Raw genomic sequence first — 16,093 nt, forward strand, 5'->3', positions numbered from 1 at the left:
TTCATTATTGCAAGTTTACAATTTTTTAAATTAAATATTTTTTTCAGACTTACAAATTAATTATATTTTTTTTTTTTCCAAAAGAAGTTTAGGCACAAATGCATTGTTCCACAGTGTGGAAAGATTGCCGTTCAGTCTCTGGGCTGCGTCTCAGCCTGTACATACTGCTTTGCACATTCTGAATGATATGTTAAAGAAAGTTGTCCCTCAAGTTGCACTTTTTTCTTTCTTTTTTTTTTTGTTTGTTTTTCTGTTTTTTGATAATTGGGAATGCTGAAACCTCTTGCGTCTGTGATTCGTAACTACTCAGACTTGTCTTATATTACAAAAAAGGGGGTTAAGGAGAAGTGTTTATGTGGGTTTAAGATAATACAGCTGTTAAGGAAGTGGTCTCTTGTTTTAATGAAGCAATGTGGCAACTTGGACCTGAGAGAGGAAAAAGAGAGAGAAAGTAATTAGTACATTTATAATAGAGGAAGCATTTTTTTTTTATACTCTTTTTCCAAGAAAGAGAAATATCTGTTAATTTGGGTAAAATTGGACTTTTATGGCTGACACGCCAGTGAGAGTTATGAATGAACGATTTCACAAATAGCTGAAAACCAACTTGCCCTTTTACATCTGTCCCATGTGATTTGATGCATCTCCCATTCCAGGGTGTGGGCCGGCCAAGGAGAGTGGGGGAGGCTCCGAGGACACCTTCTCTTCCTCCCTTCTTTTCAGACAAGCGGCTTTCGGGTTCAGATTCCTTTCTGTGGGGGATTAAAGTGCAGGGCATTTAGTTAATGCCAAGGCTTCTGCTAGAGGGCAGTAATGCACCCTTCTGCATGCTTGACCCTTTTTCTCAGTGTTTACGTTACAGAAGGAAAGGAACAGTTGGTCAATGTGCACCATGGCAATTCTTTTGCTCAGTCAGTAGTAAGAGTTGCACTGCGTGGTGAATTGGTACAGCCACTCTACAGTGTAAAAAAGGCTGGTAAGGCCACTAAACTAAGCTCTGATTACTTCTAGTACATATGGAAAGTCACAATGTAGTCTTATTCATAAGAGCATCCTATAACTTACTTACAGGAGAAAGGTACACTGCCTTATTGATTTAGACAGGGTCTGCAATTGAAACAATTACTGGGAATGATGCTTGAAAGTCAACTATCTGCTACTGCTCAAGGCTGGCGTGTCCACCCTGGCCCACTCCTGCTGCCAGCTCCTCAGGGGCTCTGTGCGGAGGCGGCCTGCCCTGCACTGACCTCGGACTTGCTGCTCCAGGCTGAGGATGACAGCCACGGCCTGGTGGAGGATCAGGAGCTTGGTCTGGGGCTTGTCACTCTTGAGGTGGAGCTGCACCATGCGGCCGAGCTCCTTGAAAGCCTCGTTGATGTCGCGGACCCGCAGGCGCTCGCGGGCGTTGTTGGCCATCCTCCGCTCCTTCTCACGCTCCGCCTTCTGCTCTGGTGTCAGGTCCTCATCGTCGTTATTGCTGCAGGACAGAAAGGGATGCGACATTTTCTAATGGTGTGGGGACAAAGAAGGCGCTTATATTACTTCGTTTTCTTCCAGAGTTTTCAGGGAAAACTTCTCCATTTCAAGCCACGTCCTTGGCAGAATTTTATATCCACTTGACCTTGGGATTGATTGAGACGGCTGTCTGTCATAGTCCTTCATACACAAGAGAGTTGGTTTCTCCAAGACATTAAACCTAAACCAAACAGGTGAGGATGCTCTACATTCAAGTTAGGGCTGAGAGGGTGCATATACTAATGCGGGGGATGAAAAGGGGGAAGCAAAGCTTTATAGATACAATTACACCCCACCAAGTAGGTCTTGGCAAACTTACACGTAGCCTATACTGCATGGCTGCACTTCAGAAAGACTGTTTATACCTTACATTTCTTTTAAAAACATTTCATACTGTGACATCTGAAATCTAGGGTAAACAAAAGTGAGTGAAAAAAGATTCTGATAGGTCAAAATCAACACCAGGCAGCTTAACAGGAGTAAGAAGACAGTCCTCCATTTAAGACACCAGAGCAATGGAGTCAAGACAGTGGGGCTTTCGCCCAGGTGTCTCCATTACCTTGCTTCGAAGGCTTGGTCAATCCACTCACCCTATCTGAGTCTCATTTTTCTCTCTGTGTTAAATACAATGTTTATGTTCAACATGTTTATAACATAACATGATTTCTATGGTTGTTAATGTTATAGACGTTTATGATTCCCAGAACAAGCTGGGGACACCTGAATTGGTATCAGCTATGCAAAATAATACAAAAACCAAACACCTATGGATTATAAATGACCATGACCTTGTTGTGAGTCAAAAATGAAGCCAAAAGCTAATCTCTGATAACCAACATATTCTATGATTTGTAACAGAGGGATAGTGGGACACAATATAGTCTGAAAAGATCAGATCAGTTCTGTCCATTTCTAGTGTCACAGTGACAAACCAGGAACTTTCTATTGGAAGAAGAATAGGATGATGAGCCATCTGGAAAGGACATGGTATGAGGAAGTTTTCATGGCAGCAGGTTTCAAATATTTCAAGGGTTATCATAATAAAAAGAGAGAGATATGGAAGACGTCTCAAGAAGGGAGAACAGAACAAAGAACAAATAATGCTTATTGCTAATTAACATGAACAAGAAAATTTTTTGGATATCAAAGATATAAAAAATGAAGTAAATGTCACTGAAAAGCAATAGACTTCCCATTACAAGAAACAATCTGGAGGTGACAACTGGTAATGATGTGAGCCTAGAGATTAAATCGTCAATCTGTAGGACCATGAAGGTTAACCTTTACTGTAAAAGTTCACACATCTGAAATGTTCACTGAACAAAGATGATTAACTACATCATTTCAGAGCTAGAAGACATGGGAGATTATCAAGCAATTCAACATACACGTAATGAATGCTGGCTGACTCGGATGGCTCTGACTTTCCATTCTGGAGAATCTCTGGGTAACTTCCGAATTGTAATAAGGACCGACTACACTGGAGAAGCTCCAATCGATCAAGTATGGGAGTGGCATTCTTGGGTTGCAAGTACATGCTGCACATAAAGACGATGTATGTAGTCAAGGACACTTGAGTGAAGAGGGGAAGTTAAGGTGGAGGAGAAAGACACTACAGAAAGTTGCTGTAAGACATCTTCTCCCCATAGCTTCAGCACCTTTCCAGATGTCACTACCTGCCACAGGTGTGTGCTGGTGACCACACAACTCAACTGAAGCAATCAGAAGAGGCCCTCTTTCTCTGCCTTCGCATGCTTTTCACTCACGCTGATTCTCTCTCACCCCTGCCCATGACCACTGCTGATGCCAAGGAAATCAAGGTTGCCATTAATTCACGCCTATATTCCACTACCCAAATAGGACGCAATAAGTCAGAGGGAATGAAGTCAAGTCTCTTCTGGACCTGTCCTGACACCAAAAATTGGGGTAATATTTTTATACATCAAAGATGTGCTATGCCTTACACAAAGCGGCCTGGAAAATGGGAACTTGTCTTCCCAAGGTTTTCGGGCTAATAACTAATTAGAATTGGCTATTCACTTATAAATAAATTGGTTATACAAATAAAACTGCCTAGATTTGAAAAGCATTGCCTAACGACACAGCTTTGGAGGCACACGTAAGTAAATGTCACAAGAGTGACCTTTTAAAACAAGAAACTTCTCAATAGCAAGTTAAAATGTTGTTCTGAAACTTCAGAGAATCCATTAATATGCATAAGTTATGGCCACTAGTTAAATTACCAAGAACTGACTAAGGATGTGAAATCCCTCCTTGGGATTTCTTGCCAATGTGGCCAAGAATCAGGAAACTCCGTAAGGTTAGTGAGAAGGGGTAAGCCAGAAGCATTCACATTTTTGGAACTCGTGGCAGGACGTGTAACGTAATTTGTCTCAATAACTATAAGAGCAACATGAAATGGCAATGTGTTCTTAATCTGTAAAGGATATTAGATAGAACATTGAGAACCCAGCCTTTAAAAAGGATGCTGTAGTGTCAGTACAGTTAGTTTACTTTGCAAATAAAAACAACCCAAGGGAATTGAGGAGAAGTACATGGTGTCAAGGTCTTCAAAAACCACCTGATTATCAGACTAAAGCACAAGGAGATAGATTTTAAATTAAAGATAATGGATACTTTAAAACAAACCAACCAGAAGCTATTTTCCTACAGTTGTGTTTTCTGTAGAAAGTTAGGTATCCAGGAGAAAAAAAATTAGCAGTACTAGGTATTACTCATATACATCAGCATGTTTAGGATAAAGCTGGGAAATCACTATTTTCTTACTTTAAAGGTAAGAAAAAAGTAACAGTTGCACATACACCAATTAAGTTTATAACATGGCTATGATCTCTTTTTAGAAATATTTTAGAAAAAAACATTTCTGACCAAATTTGTAGGACAAGTATAGTTTTAAAAATAAACCATTTGCACTTGAATCAGTTACAAATTGTTTTTAGTGTGTGTGGTTGGCATTGGGTCCAAATTCATAAATGCAAAGACATTTCAGGCTTCACTAGAGTACAGGTATCTTAAAGGATACTTTTAGTACTTCTAGATTCGGCCTTTAATTTTCTTTTCAGCTGTAGATTTACCTGCCAGGAAAAAACTGAATAGTTTCTTCCTGTTCTGTTCACTTCATCAAAGTCCAATAAAGGAATTAAATGAAGCGACAGTATTATATACTGTTACCTAGATCTTGACCTAGTAATTGATTTGATATCCTTCTTGTCGTCATCTAATTTCTTGTCCTCGGAAGATTTCGTGTCTTGCAGATTCTCATCACCCTCGTCGTCAGATTTGATCTCAGAGCTGCCGGAGGAGACACTCTGCCCCTGTAGTCCTGGTGGCATGCCTGCAGAAAAAAAGAAACCAGGTGACATGTACACCAAAAACTCAATGCCTACACCCCAGATTGCAAAGCTGCCAGCTAGACAAGTCATACTGCTGAACTGTGATCCTTCTGTCACTTTTTTCCTGCTATCTGGTGAAGTTTCAAAAATGCACCTGCAGAAACAAGTTTTCCCTGCATTGGCTCTAAGGTTAAATTCTATTTTGCAATCTTTTGGAGTAGATGGTAATTTCACTGTCTACAAAACATCAACTTAATTGCAATGAAAATCATAATCATGAAAATCACACACCTCAATGTTCTGATTAAGAACCCAAGTAAATATCAGCTATTATATTGAGTTTCTTCCATATGCAATGATTTAATAGAAAAATGTCCTTAAAATATAATTCCCAGGGAGTACGCTAAATACGTGCAGTCAAGACTTCAATAGATACCCTAATGATATTCCAAAATTAGGCTTCTCTTATTCTCCAGGAGTAATCAGCATTTAAAAATGGTACATATGGAAGGCAGTTTGCTGCTCACTGAAGAAATTTCAAGCTTAAAATATGTATCTCTCAACTTTTCAAGATCATACCACATTTTAAAACAGTCCTAATGTAATAATGTATTTCTAAGGTAGAAGCATGCATGTTGAGTAATTCCCTCTATTTGTATAATCTGTGTATTCTAGAATGCTGTCACTCAAAATTTGGTCCATGGGCCAGAAGCATCTTGTCACCTGGGAGCCCATTAGAAATGCAGACTCCCAGGCCTACCAGATCAGAACCTGCATTTTAGCAAGATCCTCAAGTTGTGCTTATGCGCAGTGCAGTTTGACAAGCACAGATCTAGGACAAAGAGAGCAAAACCAAGAGGCTCTTTAAAAAAAAAGGGCTATCAAATTATTACTCTTTAGATAAAAATGGGCAGACATAGCCATATATATAATTAATATTCAGATTTGTGTAATGTTTAACAGTTGAAATACTGTTTATATGCATCCGTGTGGCAGTGCTATCATTCTTATTTTAAATGTGAGGGGAATGACATGTTATGTAAGTGACTCCTAGTCCGCTGGCCAGCAGACAGCACAGGGAGCCTGGGACCCAGGTCTTGCCCCTGTGGCACAACTTCCCTGGGTCACGAAAAGCTGCTCGTGGTCACTGGTACGAGGCGATCGTTACGGGGCTGGATGACTCAAGAGTGAAAATCACCCAACCAAGTTCCATTTTTTAAACGTACCTACATTTCCTTCCATCTTAAACAACAAGCACAATTTCCTTCCTTCCTATTCATTTGGAAATATCATTTTCAGGCCACAACTAACCACATTAGAGGACCTGAATGAGAAAAATGTGGAAATAGCGAAAATAAAATTTCCTCTCATCAGTCTGTTGCCTCATTCCCTGCTGAAATAGGACCAGGATTTCAGAGGATGTTTGAGGAAAACAGTTATTGAAGAAACACAATTAGCAGGCTAAGTTCCACGTACTTTCCCATTTACTTACCATTTTGGTACCAAATTTGATTCTTTGGTTTTCTGCCAGTGCTTCCTGAGGGACGGACGCCAAGTAAGCTGGGGATCAACACTGGGTCTATTGCTGTTTAAGAGAGGTCACAAGTGCCCTTCCGAGGCAGACCTACCTCTGTAGGGGTCCTGGGGCGGGTTCAGGTCAGGGGAAGTTGCAGACTGGACAGGAAGCTGTGGGACGGGAACCTGGTTTGGCAGAAGAGAATGGCTGCCTCTCAGGGCCACGCCATCTTCACGATGGGCCCCAACCTGGAAGGGTGAGAGGGACCACAGAGTTTATTGGGAACCGGAGGTGCGGACAGCTATTTCCAGGGGCAGCAGGGACCTGGAGAAAGAAAACTGGCCTTGGAAAAAACAATCCTCCCAAATGCATTTCACTAGAGGGCGCTGAAGGACCGCACATGCACCTATAATTCCCTGCGAAAACACTTAACACTCAGTAAGATGCCGTGCTGTACATTCAGTGACAAATATGGCAGAGTATCTCAGGCAGGTAAAACGTCAAATTGTCTCCCAGGGTGCTGCAGTGGAGCGCACTGATTCGTACCCATCTGTCTTCTATCATGTCCGCCAACAGATCTGACAATTATCTTAATGCCCATATGCTTAATTGTGGGCTTCTCAATTCCCCCATTGCTATCGGAAATCCTACAGGAATTTCAATTTGGCATTCGACTTTCATTTCAGGGGATAAGATTCTCAGGCCTGCCATTTTTTTTTTTCCATAATGCCAGCTAAGCCTCTGACAGCGGAAGCTACAGCAGTATGGGACATAGCCCCTGCTCGGTACAAATATAATAAAATGTCACCTGGCTTTCCCAAACTGGCAGCCCATTCCAAATTAATGTTTACTGTATTTCATCAGCTGCTGAGTTCCAAATCCAAAGGGGGACCGTTTCTGCCAATGCCACCACACCGGAAAATGTACCAATAAAGGTTTTATTAAACACACCAGTAATGCCATCATTGCCATGCAAAGATGTTTGGACATTTTTCCATTTTCTCCCCCACTATTCTGATCCTAGAAAGACACCATATTGTAAACACTCTTTATGCTTCCAAGAATAAAATTATAGAGTACCGCATGATTACTTGATTCGAAAAAAAAAAGAGACTGCTGAGCTTTTTATTTACTACTACTACCTACTCTGGGGTCCAGAGACATTGAACTTGTGGCAGGAATTTATAGCATGTGCCTTAAAGCAAAACCATTAAGCATTTGTAAACTAAAGGGAACATGAGTAGTTCGTATTTTCCTTTGTATTTCTAAGTAGTTATTTTCTGAGCCTGTTGTTAAGTTAGCATTTATGCAGGACAGTGGGCTTAACACTAAAAAATATTTACCCATACATTTATACTGCTATGAATCAAAGTTTAATTTTTCTAATCCAAAAATAATAACATCACAAAGCAGAATCTTCACTCTTTTGCTACCAAAATGTTTTAAAAGAGTATTTCTAAAGAACGCACAAGAATCTGAACCAACAACAAATGCACGGGATCGAAACACATGCTATTTAATGACAGCCAAGTATTAAGTATCACCTATACACACACATATAATACATACACATGCACACTCCAAAACAACACACACACAAATAATTCAGGCGAAGAGGATCATATGAATCATATTCATTGTTCGGATTCAAAATATAGCAAGACTACTAGAAGACTCAAGGCTTATAAGCATCAGAAGTATAAATCAGTGCTAGAGCTGAGACATCTGGGAAGTCCTGTGCTATGTGCCACCTGGTGCCTGTGATGCGACACAGAACTTTCTGAATGGTGGTCATTTAGCCTCTAGGGAGGTACTTCAAATGTACTGAGACCTGATTATCTTTCAAAGCAGCCATTCCATTTCCACCACAAATTGGCTTCTTTGTAGATTCCACTCACTGGTCCTAGTTTCAGCTTCTGGGGTTCCATAGCTCAAGCGTAGACCCTTTCCATATAGTCAACCGTGTAGCCACACGCCTCCTGTCTTTCCTCTGGGGCTGAAGTCTACTCTCCTACAGGCGGACCATGACCACCTGGCTCCTTCAACCATTTCTCATTCACTCTTCCTACATGTTTTTATTCCCAATAAGAGTGATAGCTATTTTCCATTCAGGGTTTGATCTGCCATTTTTGTATTTGCGCATTTAGAAGACTGATTCAATAAATGATTATTCTTTCATCTAAGATGTCCACTTGTAAGCATGACTTTTACAGGCCTTGATCAGTCAATGTAAACCTAAATAATTACCTTATTGCTGATTCATATTTATTGGCATTCCCAAAGGGATTTAACTTCTTGCATTTCCACAAAGAATGATTCAAAGTTGGAATCACTGAAGGTAACCACAGATTTGAGCATAGGGAAGATGTATCTTCCTTCTATTTCAGAATCATTCTATTAACATCCCTTCTTTGTAGGCATCTGTGACTAGCTTAAGGTTAATATTTTGCTTTTCACTTAAAACATATGCAATTATTGATCCTGACATTTTTTCCCTCTAGAGCAGTGGTCCCCAACCTTTTTGCCACTAGGAACCGGTTTCCTGGAAGACAGTTTTTCCGTGGATCAGGGTGGTGGGGGTGGTTTTGGGATGAGTCAAGCGCATTACATTCATTGTGCGCTTTATTTTTTATTATTATTACATTGTAATATATAATGAAATAATTATATGACTCACCATAATGCAGAATCTAATGCTGCCGCTAATCTGACAGGAGGCAGAACTCAGGTGGTGATGCCAGCCATGGGGAGCGGCTGTAAACACAGATGAGGCTCCGCTTGCTCACCTGCTGCTGTGTGGTCCGGTTCCTATTAGGCCGTGGGCCGGTACTGTCTGCAGCCTAGGGGTTGGGGACCACAGCTCTAGAGCACATTGAGATAAGTTCTCACAAGAGGAAAAAAGAACCCACAACCAATTACCTGTTTACTTTCTCTGCCTCAACTATTATGTCTGTGTAACTGAGTGCAAAGAGTACAACAATCATAGCCAACAGCATCTAGATTCTTCTTTTTTTAAAGAGACAGGGTCTCATTCTGTCACCCAGGCTGGTCTTGAACTCCGGGACTCAAGCAATCCTCCTGCCTCAGTCTCCCAAGTTGCTGAGATTACAGTCATGAGCCACCATGCATGACTTTAGATTCTAAATGTTAACTGGCTTATTTGTTAGCTGCATAGCCATTGTAAGTTACTCAAATGCAAAAAGAAGAAAATAACACTAAAAATTATATAGAGAGTAAGTCCCCAGATTTATTGTAAGGAATAGCAATAGTGCATACAAAACAATTGGTACATAATAGGTACATAATAATTACAGATAGTATTATGTGTTTGAACTGAATATACTTGAGTATTACATAAAAGTAACAGCCTATGTAGTTCAAGCACCCTCAAAACTCCAGCTACCTTCACTCATGGTCATCTTTGTGCTCTGTCTCCATTTAGTTCATATTCACATGATTTCAAATCTTTCTCCTGTACAATGACAGAAAAATCTTAAACATTATAAATATATTTGAAAACATAGTTGTTCCAAGGATATTCTTGTCTGGATTTTAGACATGTATGTTACTTGGCATATTTTCTATAGCTCATTTTAGATCATCACAAATAGTATCAATCCTCTTCCATAAAGGAAGTTAAGGGACAGAGCTGTCCTTGATGTCTTAAGGTCTCCCTTGTCACTATGTGTATTCCAAGTCACACGAATGACCTCTGATACGTCCAGATCCAAGCGGTAATGAGCTTGATTCTCCGGGATCAATTCCATTGCCTGTGACTGTGGAACAGTATTCCAATTTGAAGAATTAGCTTTGCTTTGCTTGTTTCCTTGGTCACAGACAGCATGTTCTAACCCTATTTACTTCTCTTTCAAAAATATTATTTCTGGTCACATAAGAGACCAGGAAAGAAACATCGTGCACGGTCAGCACAAATCCATCACTAAAATAATTCAGAAACAGAGTAACCAATACTGCCATATGTATATATAAAGATCAGGGATTTGTCCACTTTCATGTAACAACAAATGCATAATAATGTAAATAGGACAAAGAAAATTCCTTCAATTTACAAATTAATTCTAAGTATGACACACGGCTCCTATTTTTAGAAAATCCATACTTCATTAAAGCCCTATTTTTATAACCTTTTCCTACACATAATAATAGCCTAAAGTTAAAAGCCAGCTTATGAGACAGTTAATTCTATTAATACTGCTTGTAAATTTTTTGCAATCTTTACAAAATCTTTTCATAGTCACATATTTATAGTTTTAGATATATTTATGTTTAAAGTAAAAAAGTAAAATTTAAAAATTATTCCATAATTATTACTTGATTGATCAGAGTGCATTTATTAATTCAACAAACATTTTCTAATCCAGTCTATGCTTCCCACTTAGTGAGGTATTGGGAATGGAGTGGTAGATAACTCAGATGTGGTCTCTGTTTTCATGGGGCTTATCGTGATCCTCTGGAAGATTTCTGTGCATTGATCAATTTAGGGTGGTAGTTTTAACAGTAAGGAACAGAGACTTATTCAAGTGTATTAAAATAAAAGGAAATTTATCATAATGATTTTTCTAACTTAGGTTTTAGACCCAGAGAGCTCTTGGGACCTAAGGCCATTCATTGCCTCTTCCGGGCCATTCAGTCTTCCTCCTCCCTCTGAGGGAACCTTGGCTTCTGTCTGGCTCCTGCCCCCTCAAACTACAGGCTGGACTCTCCCTTCATGGTGTTTCTTGGTACATTCTTTCAGGTTCCGTAACTGCTGCTAACTCCCTCTGTCTTAATATTTCTAAGTTCAGAATACCAAGATCATCTGATGGCCCAGCTCATTTTAAAGCAGACATGGGGCATACTGTGAATGAGCCACCCTAGAATCAGGTGTTTTCCTGGCCCAGTGAGCTATACAGAGGAGGAGGAGACAAGATCATGGGTCCAAACTTGGCTGCCTTGGGCTGTCCCTTCCACAGGCCTGGTAAATCATTACCAGTCTAGGTACATACAAATGTCTAAGTTACATTGTATCTTAGGTCAAGTTATATTCAAATTCCAATACAGCTATTTAAATTCTCCTGTATGCATTTATCACTGGGAATAATTAAATACCTTTAGATATGCATTAATTCTTTTGAATCACATAAGCACCATATAATCTTAAATAACCTTATTTTCCAAGGAAAGGACTGCTCTATTAGAAGCACTTTTAAGTCACAGAACTTAGACTTTAAAGGGCTAAGGTTGGAATCAGTGAAGCCAAATCCTTCATTTTACAAAGAAGAAAGCTAAGGCTAAGAATGTTTAAGTGACTCAGTCAATGTCTAGTTAGAGATCTAAGACAGATTTTGAACTCAGAAATAACACTGAACAATTTGATTGGGTATACGCACACACACAGATACAGGGGAGGGAAGGGAGTTAAAGGGCAAATACAAAGGGCAAAAGGGGTTTAGTTTCTGGAGATTTTGTTTTAAAGCAGTGTGTGTGAGAAAATGTATACACACATATGCACATATATACACACACTACAACCAGATTACATATATATATATGTATATATATGTATAAATGAATAACATTTTAGTTTTCTTTATCTTAGAGGAAAAAAATCACAGTTCACCCACTCAGGGCAAGGCCAAGATGTCTAACTAAATTATAAAATTTAATATTTACCATGACTCCTCCAACACAAACAGATTTAAAAGACATGCAGTTTTAAATTAGGTGGCTGTTGGCCAGGCTGTTTTTATACGGGGATACGTAGAGCATCTTGGTAAATATCCTCGTCCTTATCCTCAAGCTAACAACAAACACCACAAACAAAAAAGACATTCAATGTTTTTGCTCTCTTTGTTTCCAGGGAGTATTGTGAAAGTAATTATTCTGTTGTATTTAAGAGGCCTATTTCATGGATGGGAAAATGTATTAAATTTCATTTGGCAGTTATTCAATCCTAGTTAATGTTATCTCCAGAGATAACTGCTTCAAAACAGGCTTTCAGACCTCAGCTACTTCTATTCTACCATAATCCTTCTAAAAGAGCATAGGATGGGAACTTTAGGAAACTTGTCATCAATTTCTACACCAAGTGATAACGACACAAAACCGGATATGCTATTATAAACATTTTGGTATATCAAAATAAAGTTCGTTATTAATGGCATCTTGCTTACAATTTTTCTTTCGACCTAGGTGTTTTTTTTTTTTTTAAAGAAGAAAACAAGAAAATGGAACAAAGAAAAAAAAAGTCCTGGTAACTTTTACTTTTCTCTCTTGTTTTTCCATTAACACAAAGGAAAAGTTGATGGGCTTTCACTGTAATTAGAAACCCATTGATACAGAAAACAGTTTTGGTGTCTGAACTGTAATCTCCCCATGAAATATCAATTATACATGATAGTTGTAGAGTACTAGATTTCAGTTTCAATTATCTTGCCAGATCTCTGTAATATTAGAGGAAAGCAAACTTATTTTCTCAAATGTGCAAAATACCTTTTAGTCTAAAAGTGCATCTTTTAAAGAGGTGGGAAGTGATCATGCAAACTTTTTTTAATGGTTCACAGATGGGAACTCACAAGTTCATGAAATGGCAGCAGTAGGCAGATATCATGAGGAATGACACCGGAGGCACAGAGACTCTAGAAAACAAGACCTACCCTTAATAATCACCTCTTGTGGGAGAAAGACCTAACATCTGGGACACTCCAACCACAAATATAATTTCCATATTCCTCAGTTTAAAAAATTATCAGACTATTTTTTAAATTCATATGATTAAACATTTAACAGACTTTTCACTAAAGTCAGATCTGAATTCAATTCTTTTGTTTGGATTTTAGTTTGATTCTTAAAATGTTTATTGGGAGAAGATTTCATAACTGTCTTCAGAACACCTATTTTTTTTTTTCTGGAAATCTCACAGCTTCACTTATACTTCGCTTAAAATTTAAAGTAATTCCTTATTGTGCAATTCTTGGAGATTTATTTAATGCTTACTCTCCAGATAATAAAATAATTTTCAAGAGGATTTAAACATGATTTAAATGATCCTGATCTTGGCAGTGTTTGCCTATCATGTGATCAGATAAGCTGAAACTCCCCCGGACTGTCCACCGAAGTGGTTAAAATGAATGATTCTGTGATATAGTTCAAGAGATGCAAATGGGACTAGGATGACTTCAGTTCATCTTTCTTTTTCTAACTCATAAGTTCCATCTATTGAAACTGTTTCATTTCTCTCTTCTGTATCTCCACCCCCGCCCTCAGCTCTCCACATCATTTTCCTACAGTGGAAACCATAACTGGGTGTGGTTCACCAAGTGGGGACCACGGCAGGAGATTAACAGAGCCCATTCCTCCACCCCTTCCCTGCCCCAGGTAGCACGGAACTAATCCTAGCGAATCAAACCCATCTAGGACAGAGATTATGGTGAAGTCTTGCCTGTAAGCAGCTTCTTTTGTTTAGAGTAAAGAAAAAGACAATTGGACGCTGGATGTGTACTTGGAATTCCGGATGCCTGAAGTGCAGGCACACCCGTGTTGAGTGCACACTCGTGCCACACAACACACTCTGTAGCCAGCCCAGATGGTCCCTCCCTAGGGATTTATCATTAGCAACTGGCTCGTATTTTTTAAATGCTTTTCTTATTATCCAAGTAACACATGCTTATTGTAAAATATTTGGAAAGAGAGTAGAAGTGTAAAGAAGTTTATTACATTAATGAAACATCTCTTTCCTATCACTTTCTAAATACTCACCTTTTAAATGCAATATTCTCTCCCCATCACTTGGTCCCTTGCATATTAAGGTTTCTGTACGACCCTTCCTTTCTTCAAGGATCAAGACTAAGATCCCTACCCTGTGCTGCTGCATCCTGTCCCTGGTTCCCCCGGGACCGTTCCAGGTCCCTCCTCACGGCCCCTCATCTGTTGGGTTCACTCCCACATCACCAAGGCCTGAGCAAAGCCTTCCCTACTATGTCTGCTGGGCTGGTTTGTCCTCATAACTCAACACCTGCATCTCTTTTATCAGTGCCCCAGACCCCCCCACTCTGACCCTTCATGACTGTGTGCATCTCCAGAGCTCCTCACTTTCCCAGCACCTCGCTGGGCTTCAATACGGCTTTCCCTGACTCTTCACTACAGACACCACTCTTAACACACATTCAAGGGCATCACTTAATAGCGGATGGAATAAACTCCAATGCTTTTGCCCCGTCGTAAAGGCTATACTTGTCTTTTGTTGTAGGTGTCCCAACGGCAGGAGGCTGGGTGTAGGTCACTGCATAGGAGTGTCATATTACAATGTGCAATTAGATGCTTCCTAAATAGTAAATGATGACACAAATGGCATGGGCCTGTGAGACTATGTCTGAAATCTAAGACCTCTGATGTTGTCAAATATACATTTCACATGTTTCTATCAAATAATACACATTCCATTTAATTCAACAAATGGCATCTGAATGTCTACTATATGTAAGGCACTATTTAGGCATTTGCGGGGAAAATAATAAAAGATAGGTAAGTCTATTACTTTACAGCCATTTATGTTATAATGGCAGGGTAATATAATTACTATGTAAGACAAGATAAGATGAATGTCATAGAAGAGTACAAGGTCATGGTAGGTTTTAAAGGATGATATTTATTTGGGCAACTAGAAACTACTTCAAGAAGGTGGCGTTTTAGATAGGTTGTGAATGATGGGTAGAATTTTGATACAGATTTTCTAAATATATGTTTTAAAAACTGACATTTAACACTAAATAATGTCCCAAGTTAAATGAAAATTTCCAATTTTACATCAATAAGTGGCATTATTTAAATATTGTGTGTGTGTGCGTACGTGTGTATATGAAGAAGCAAGCAGGTAAGGTCTGTGTGTTAACATGGGTTTTCATATTGTCAGACTACATATTTCTGAGAAAAAGCAGATTTTTGTAAAGCCCTTCATAAACCTCAATGGCTTTGCTACAAAGTGAACAACACAGGGCATTTTGGACACAAATGGTACCTCACTGTATGTGTGTGTTATTGGCCCAAATGATTCACTCTTATTTAATTGCAACAAAGTCTTTCATCTCCCAGCTATACAATAATAGTTTCCATATGACCAGTGGCTCTGCTATAAATAAGATCAAAAGCAAAAGAAAGGATTTAATAAAAGAAAATGACATTAAGAGTAGCATTAAATCAGGAAAAAAAATACCAATATCCAACTCTTTTTTTTTTTTTATTTTTAGAATAAAGCACCACAAAATACTAAACAGCTTCCCCAATATCTCATGAAAAGTCATTTTACAAGCAGTGGACACATGCAAAAGTCACTGCATATGCCCGAGAGTGACAAAGATTGAGTTGTGGGGGTGTGTGTGAGGGGTGGGGGCAGAATGCCCCGTTTAGGGTTAGGCTGGAAAACAGGTAACAGACTGCACAGCTACATTCACACTGTAAAGAGTTCAAGGGGCTGTGACAATGGCAAACATCCATCCCTTTCTCTGTCCTTTTCTGTTCTATTCAATGGAGAAAGACTTTCTGATCATCCAGAGTTTCTCAGAGAATCATAACATTGTTCAACTCTAGTACATGAGTTCTGAGAAAGGAAGTTTTTTTTGGCAATGCACAGGGACTTGATATGAAGAGCCAACTTCCCAAACAAATTTTCTTCTAGTTCTTAAAAAAAAATTACAATGTTAATCTCTATTCC

The 16,093-nt window shown here is 39.1% G+C and overlaps 1 protein-coding gene across 20 annotated transcripts in view; it reads right to left on the reverse strand.

The window, feature by feature from the left end:
- Positions 1-241: 241 nt before the first annotated feature.
- TCF4 (transcription factor 4) overlaps positions 242-16,093 on the reverse strand; it is a 339,457-nt gene continuing 323,605 nt past the window's right edge. For 12 of the 20 annotated variants that reach the window (XM_045527876.1, XM_045527870.1, XM_045527871.1 and 9 more), the window contains 5 exons: positions 6,497-6,632; positions 4,708-4,870; positions 1,248-1,477; positions 612-752; positions 242-426 (listed from right to left, as the gene is read on the reverse strand). In XM_045527876.1, coding sequence (XP_045383832.1) covers positions 616-752; positions 1,248-1,477; positions 4,708-4,870; positions 6,497-6,632 — 666 coding nt within the window. In that variant the 3' untranslated portion in view covers positions 242-426; positions 612-615. Of the gene's footprint in view, positions 753-1,247; positions 1,478-4,707; positions 4,871-6,496; positions 6,633-16,093 lie in introns of all 20 variants that reach the window. The other 8 variants (XM_045527875.1, XM_045527874.1, XM_045527873.1 and 5 more) reach the window with 2 other exon arrangements.

Source organism: Lemur catta, chromosome 16, assembly GCF_020740605.2.
Source record: "Lemur catta isolate mLemCat1 chromosome 16, mLemCat1.pri, whole genome shotgun sequence".
Lineage (NCBI taxonomy): Eukaryota > Metazoa > Chordata > Mammalia > Primates > Lemuridae > Lemur > Lemur catta.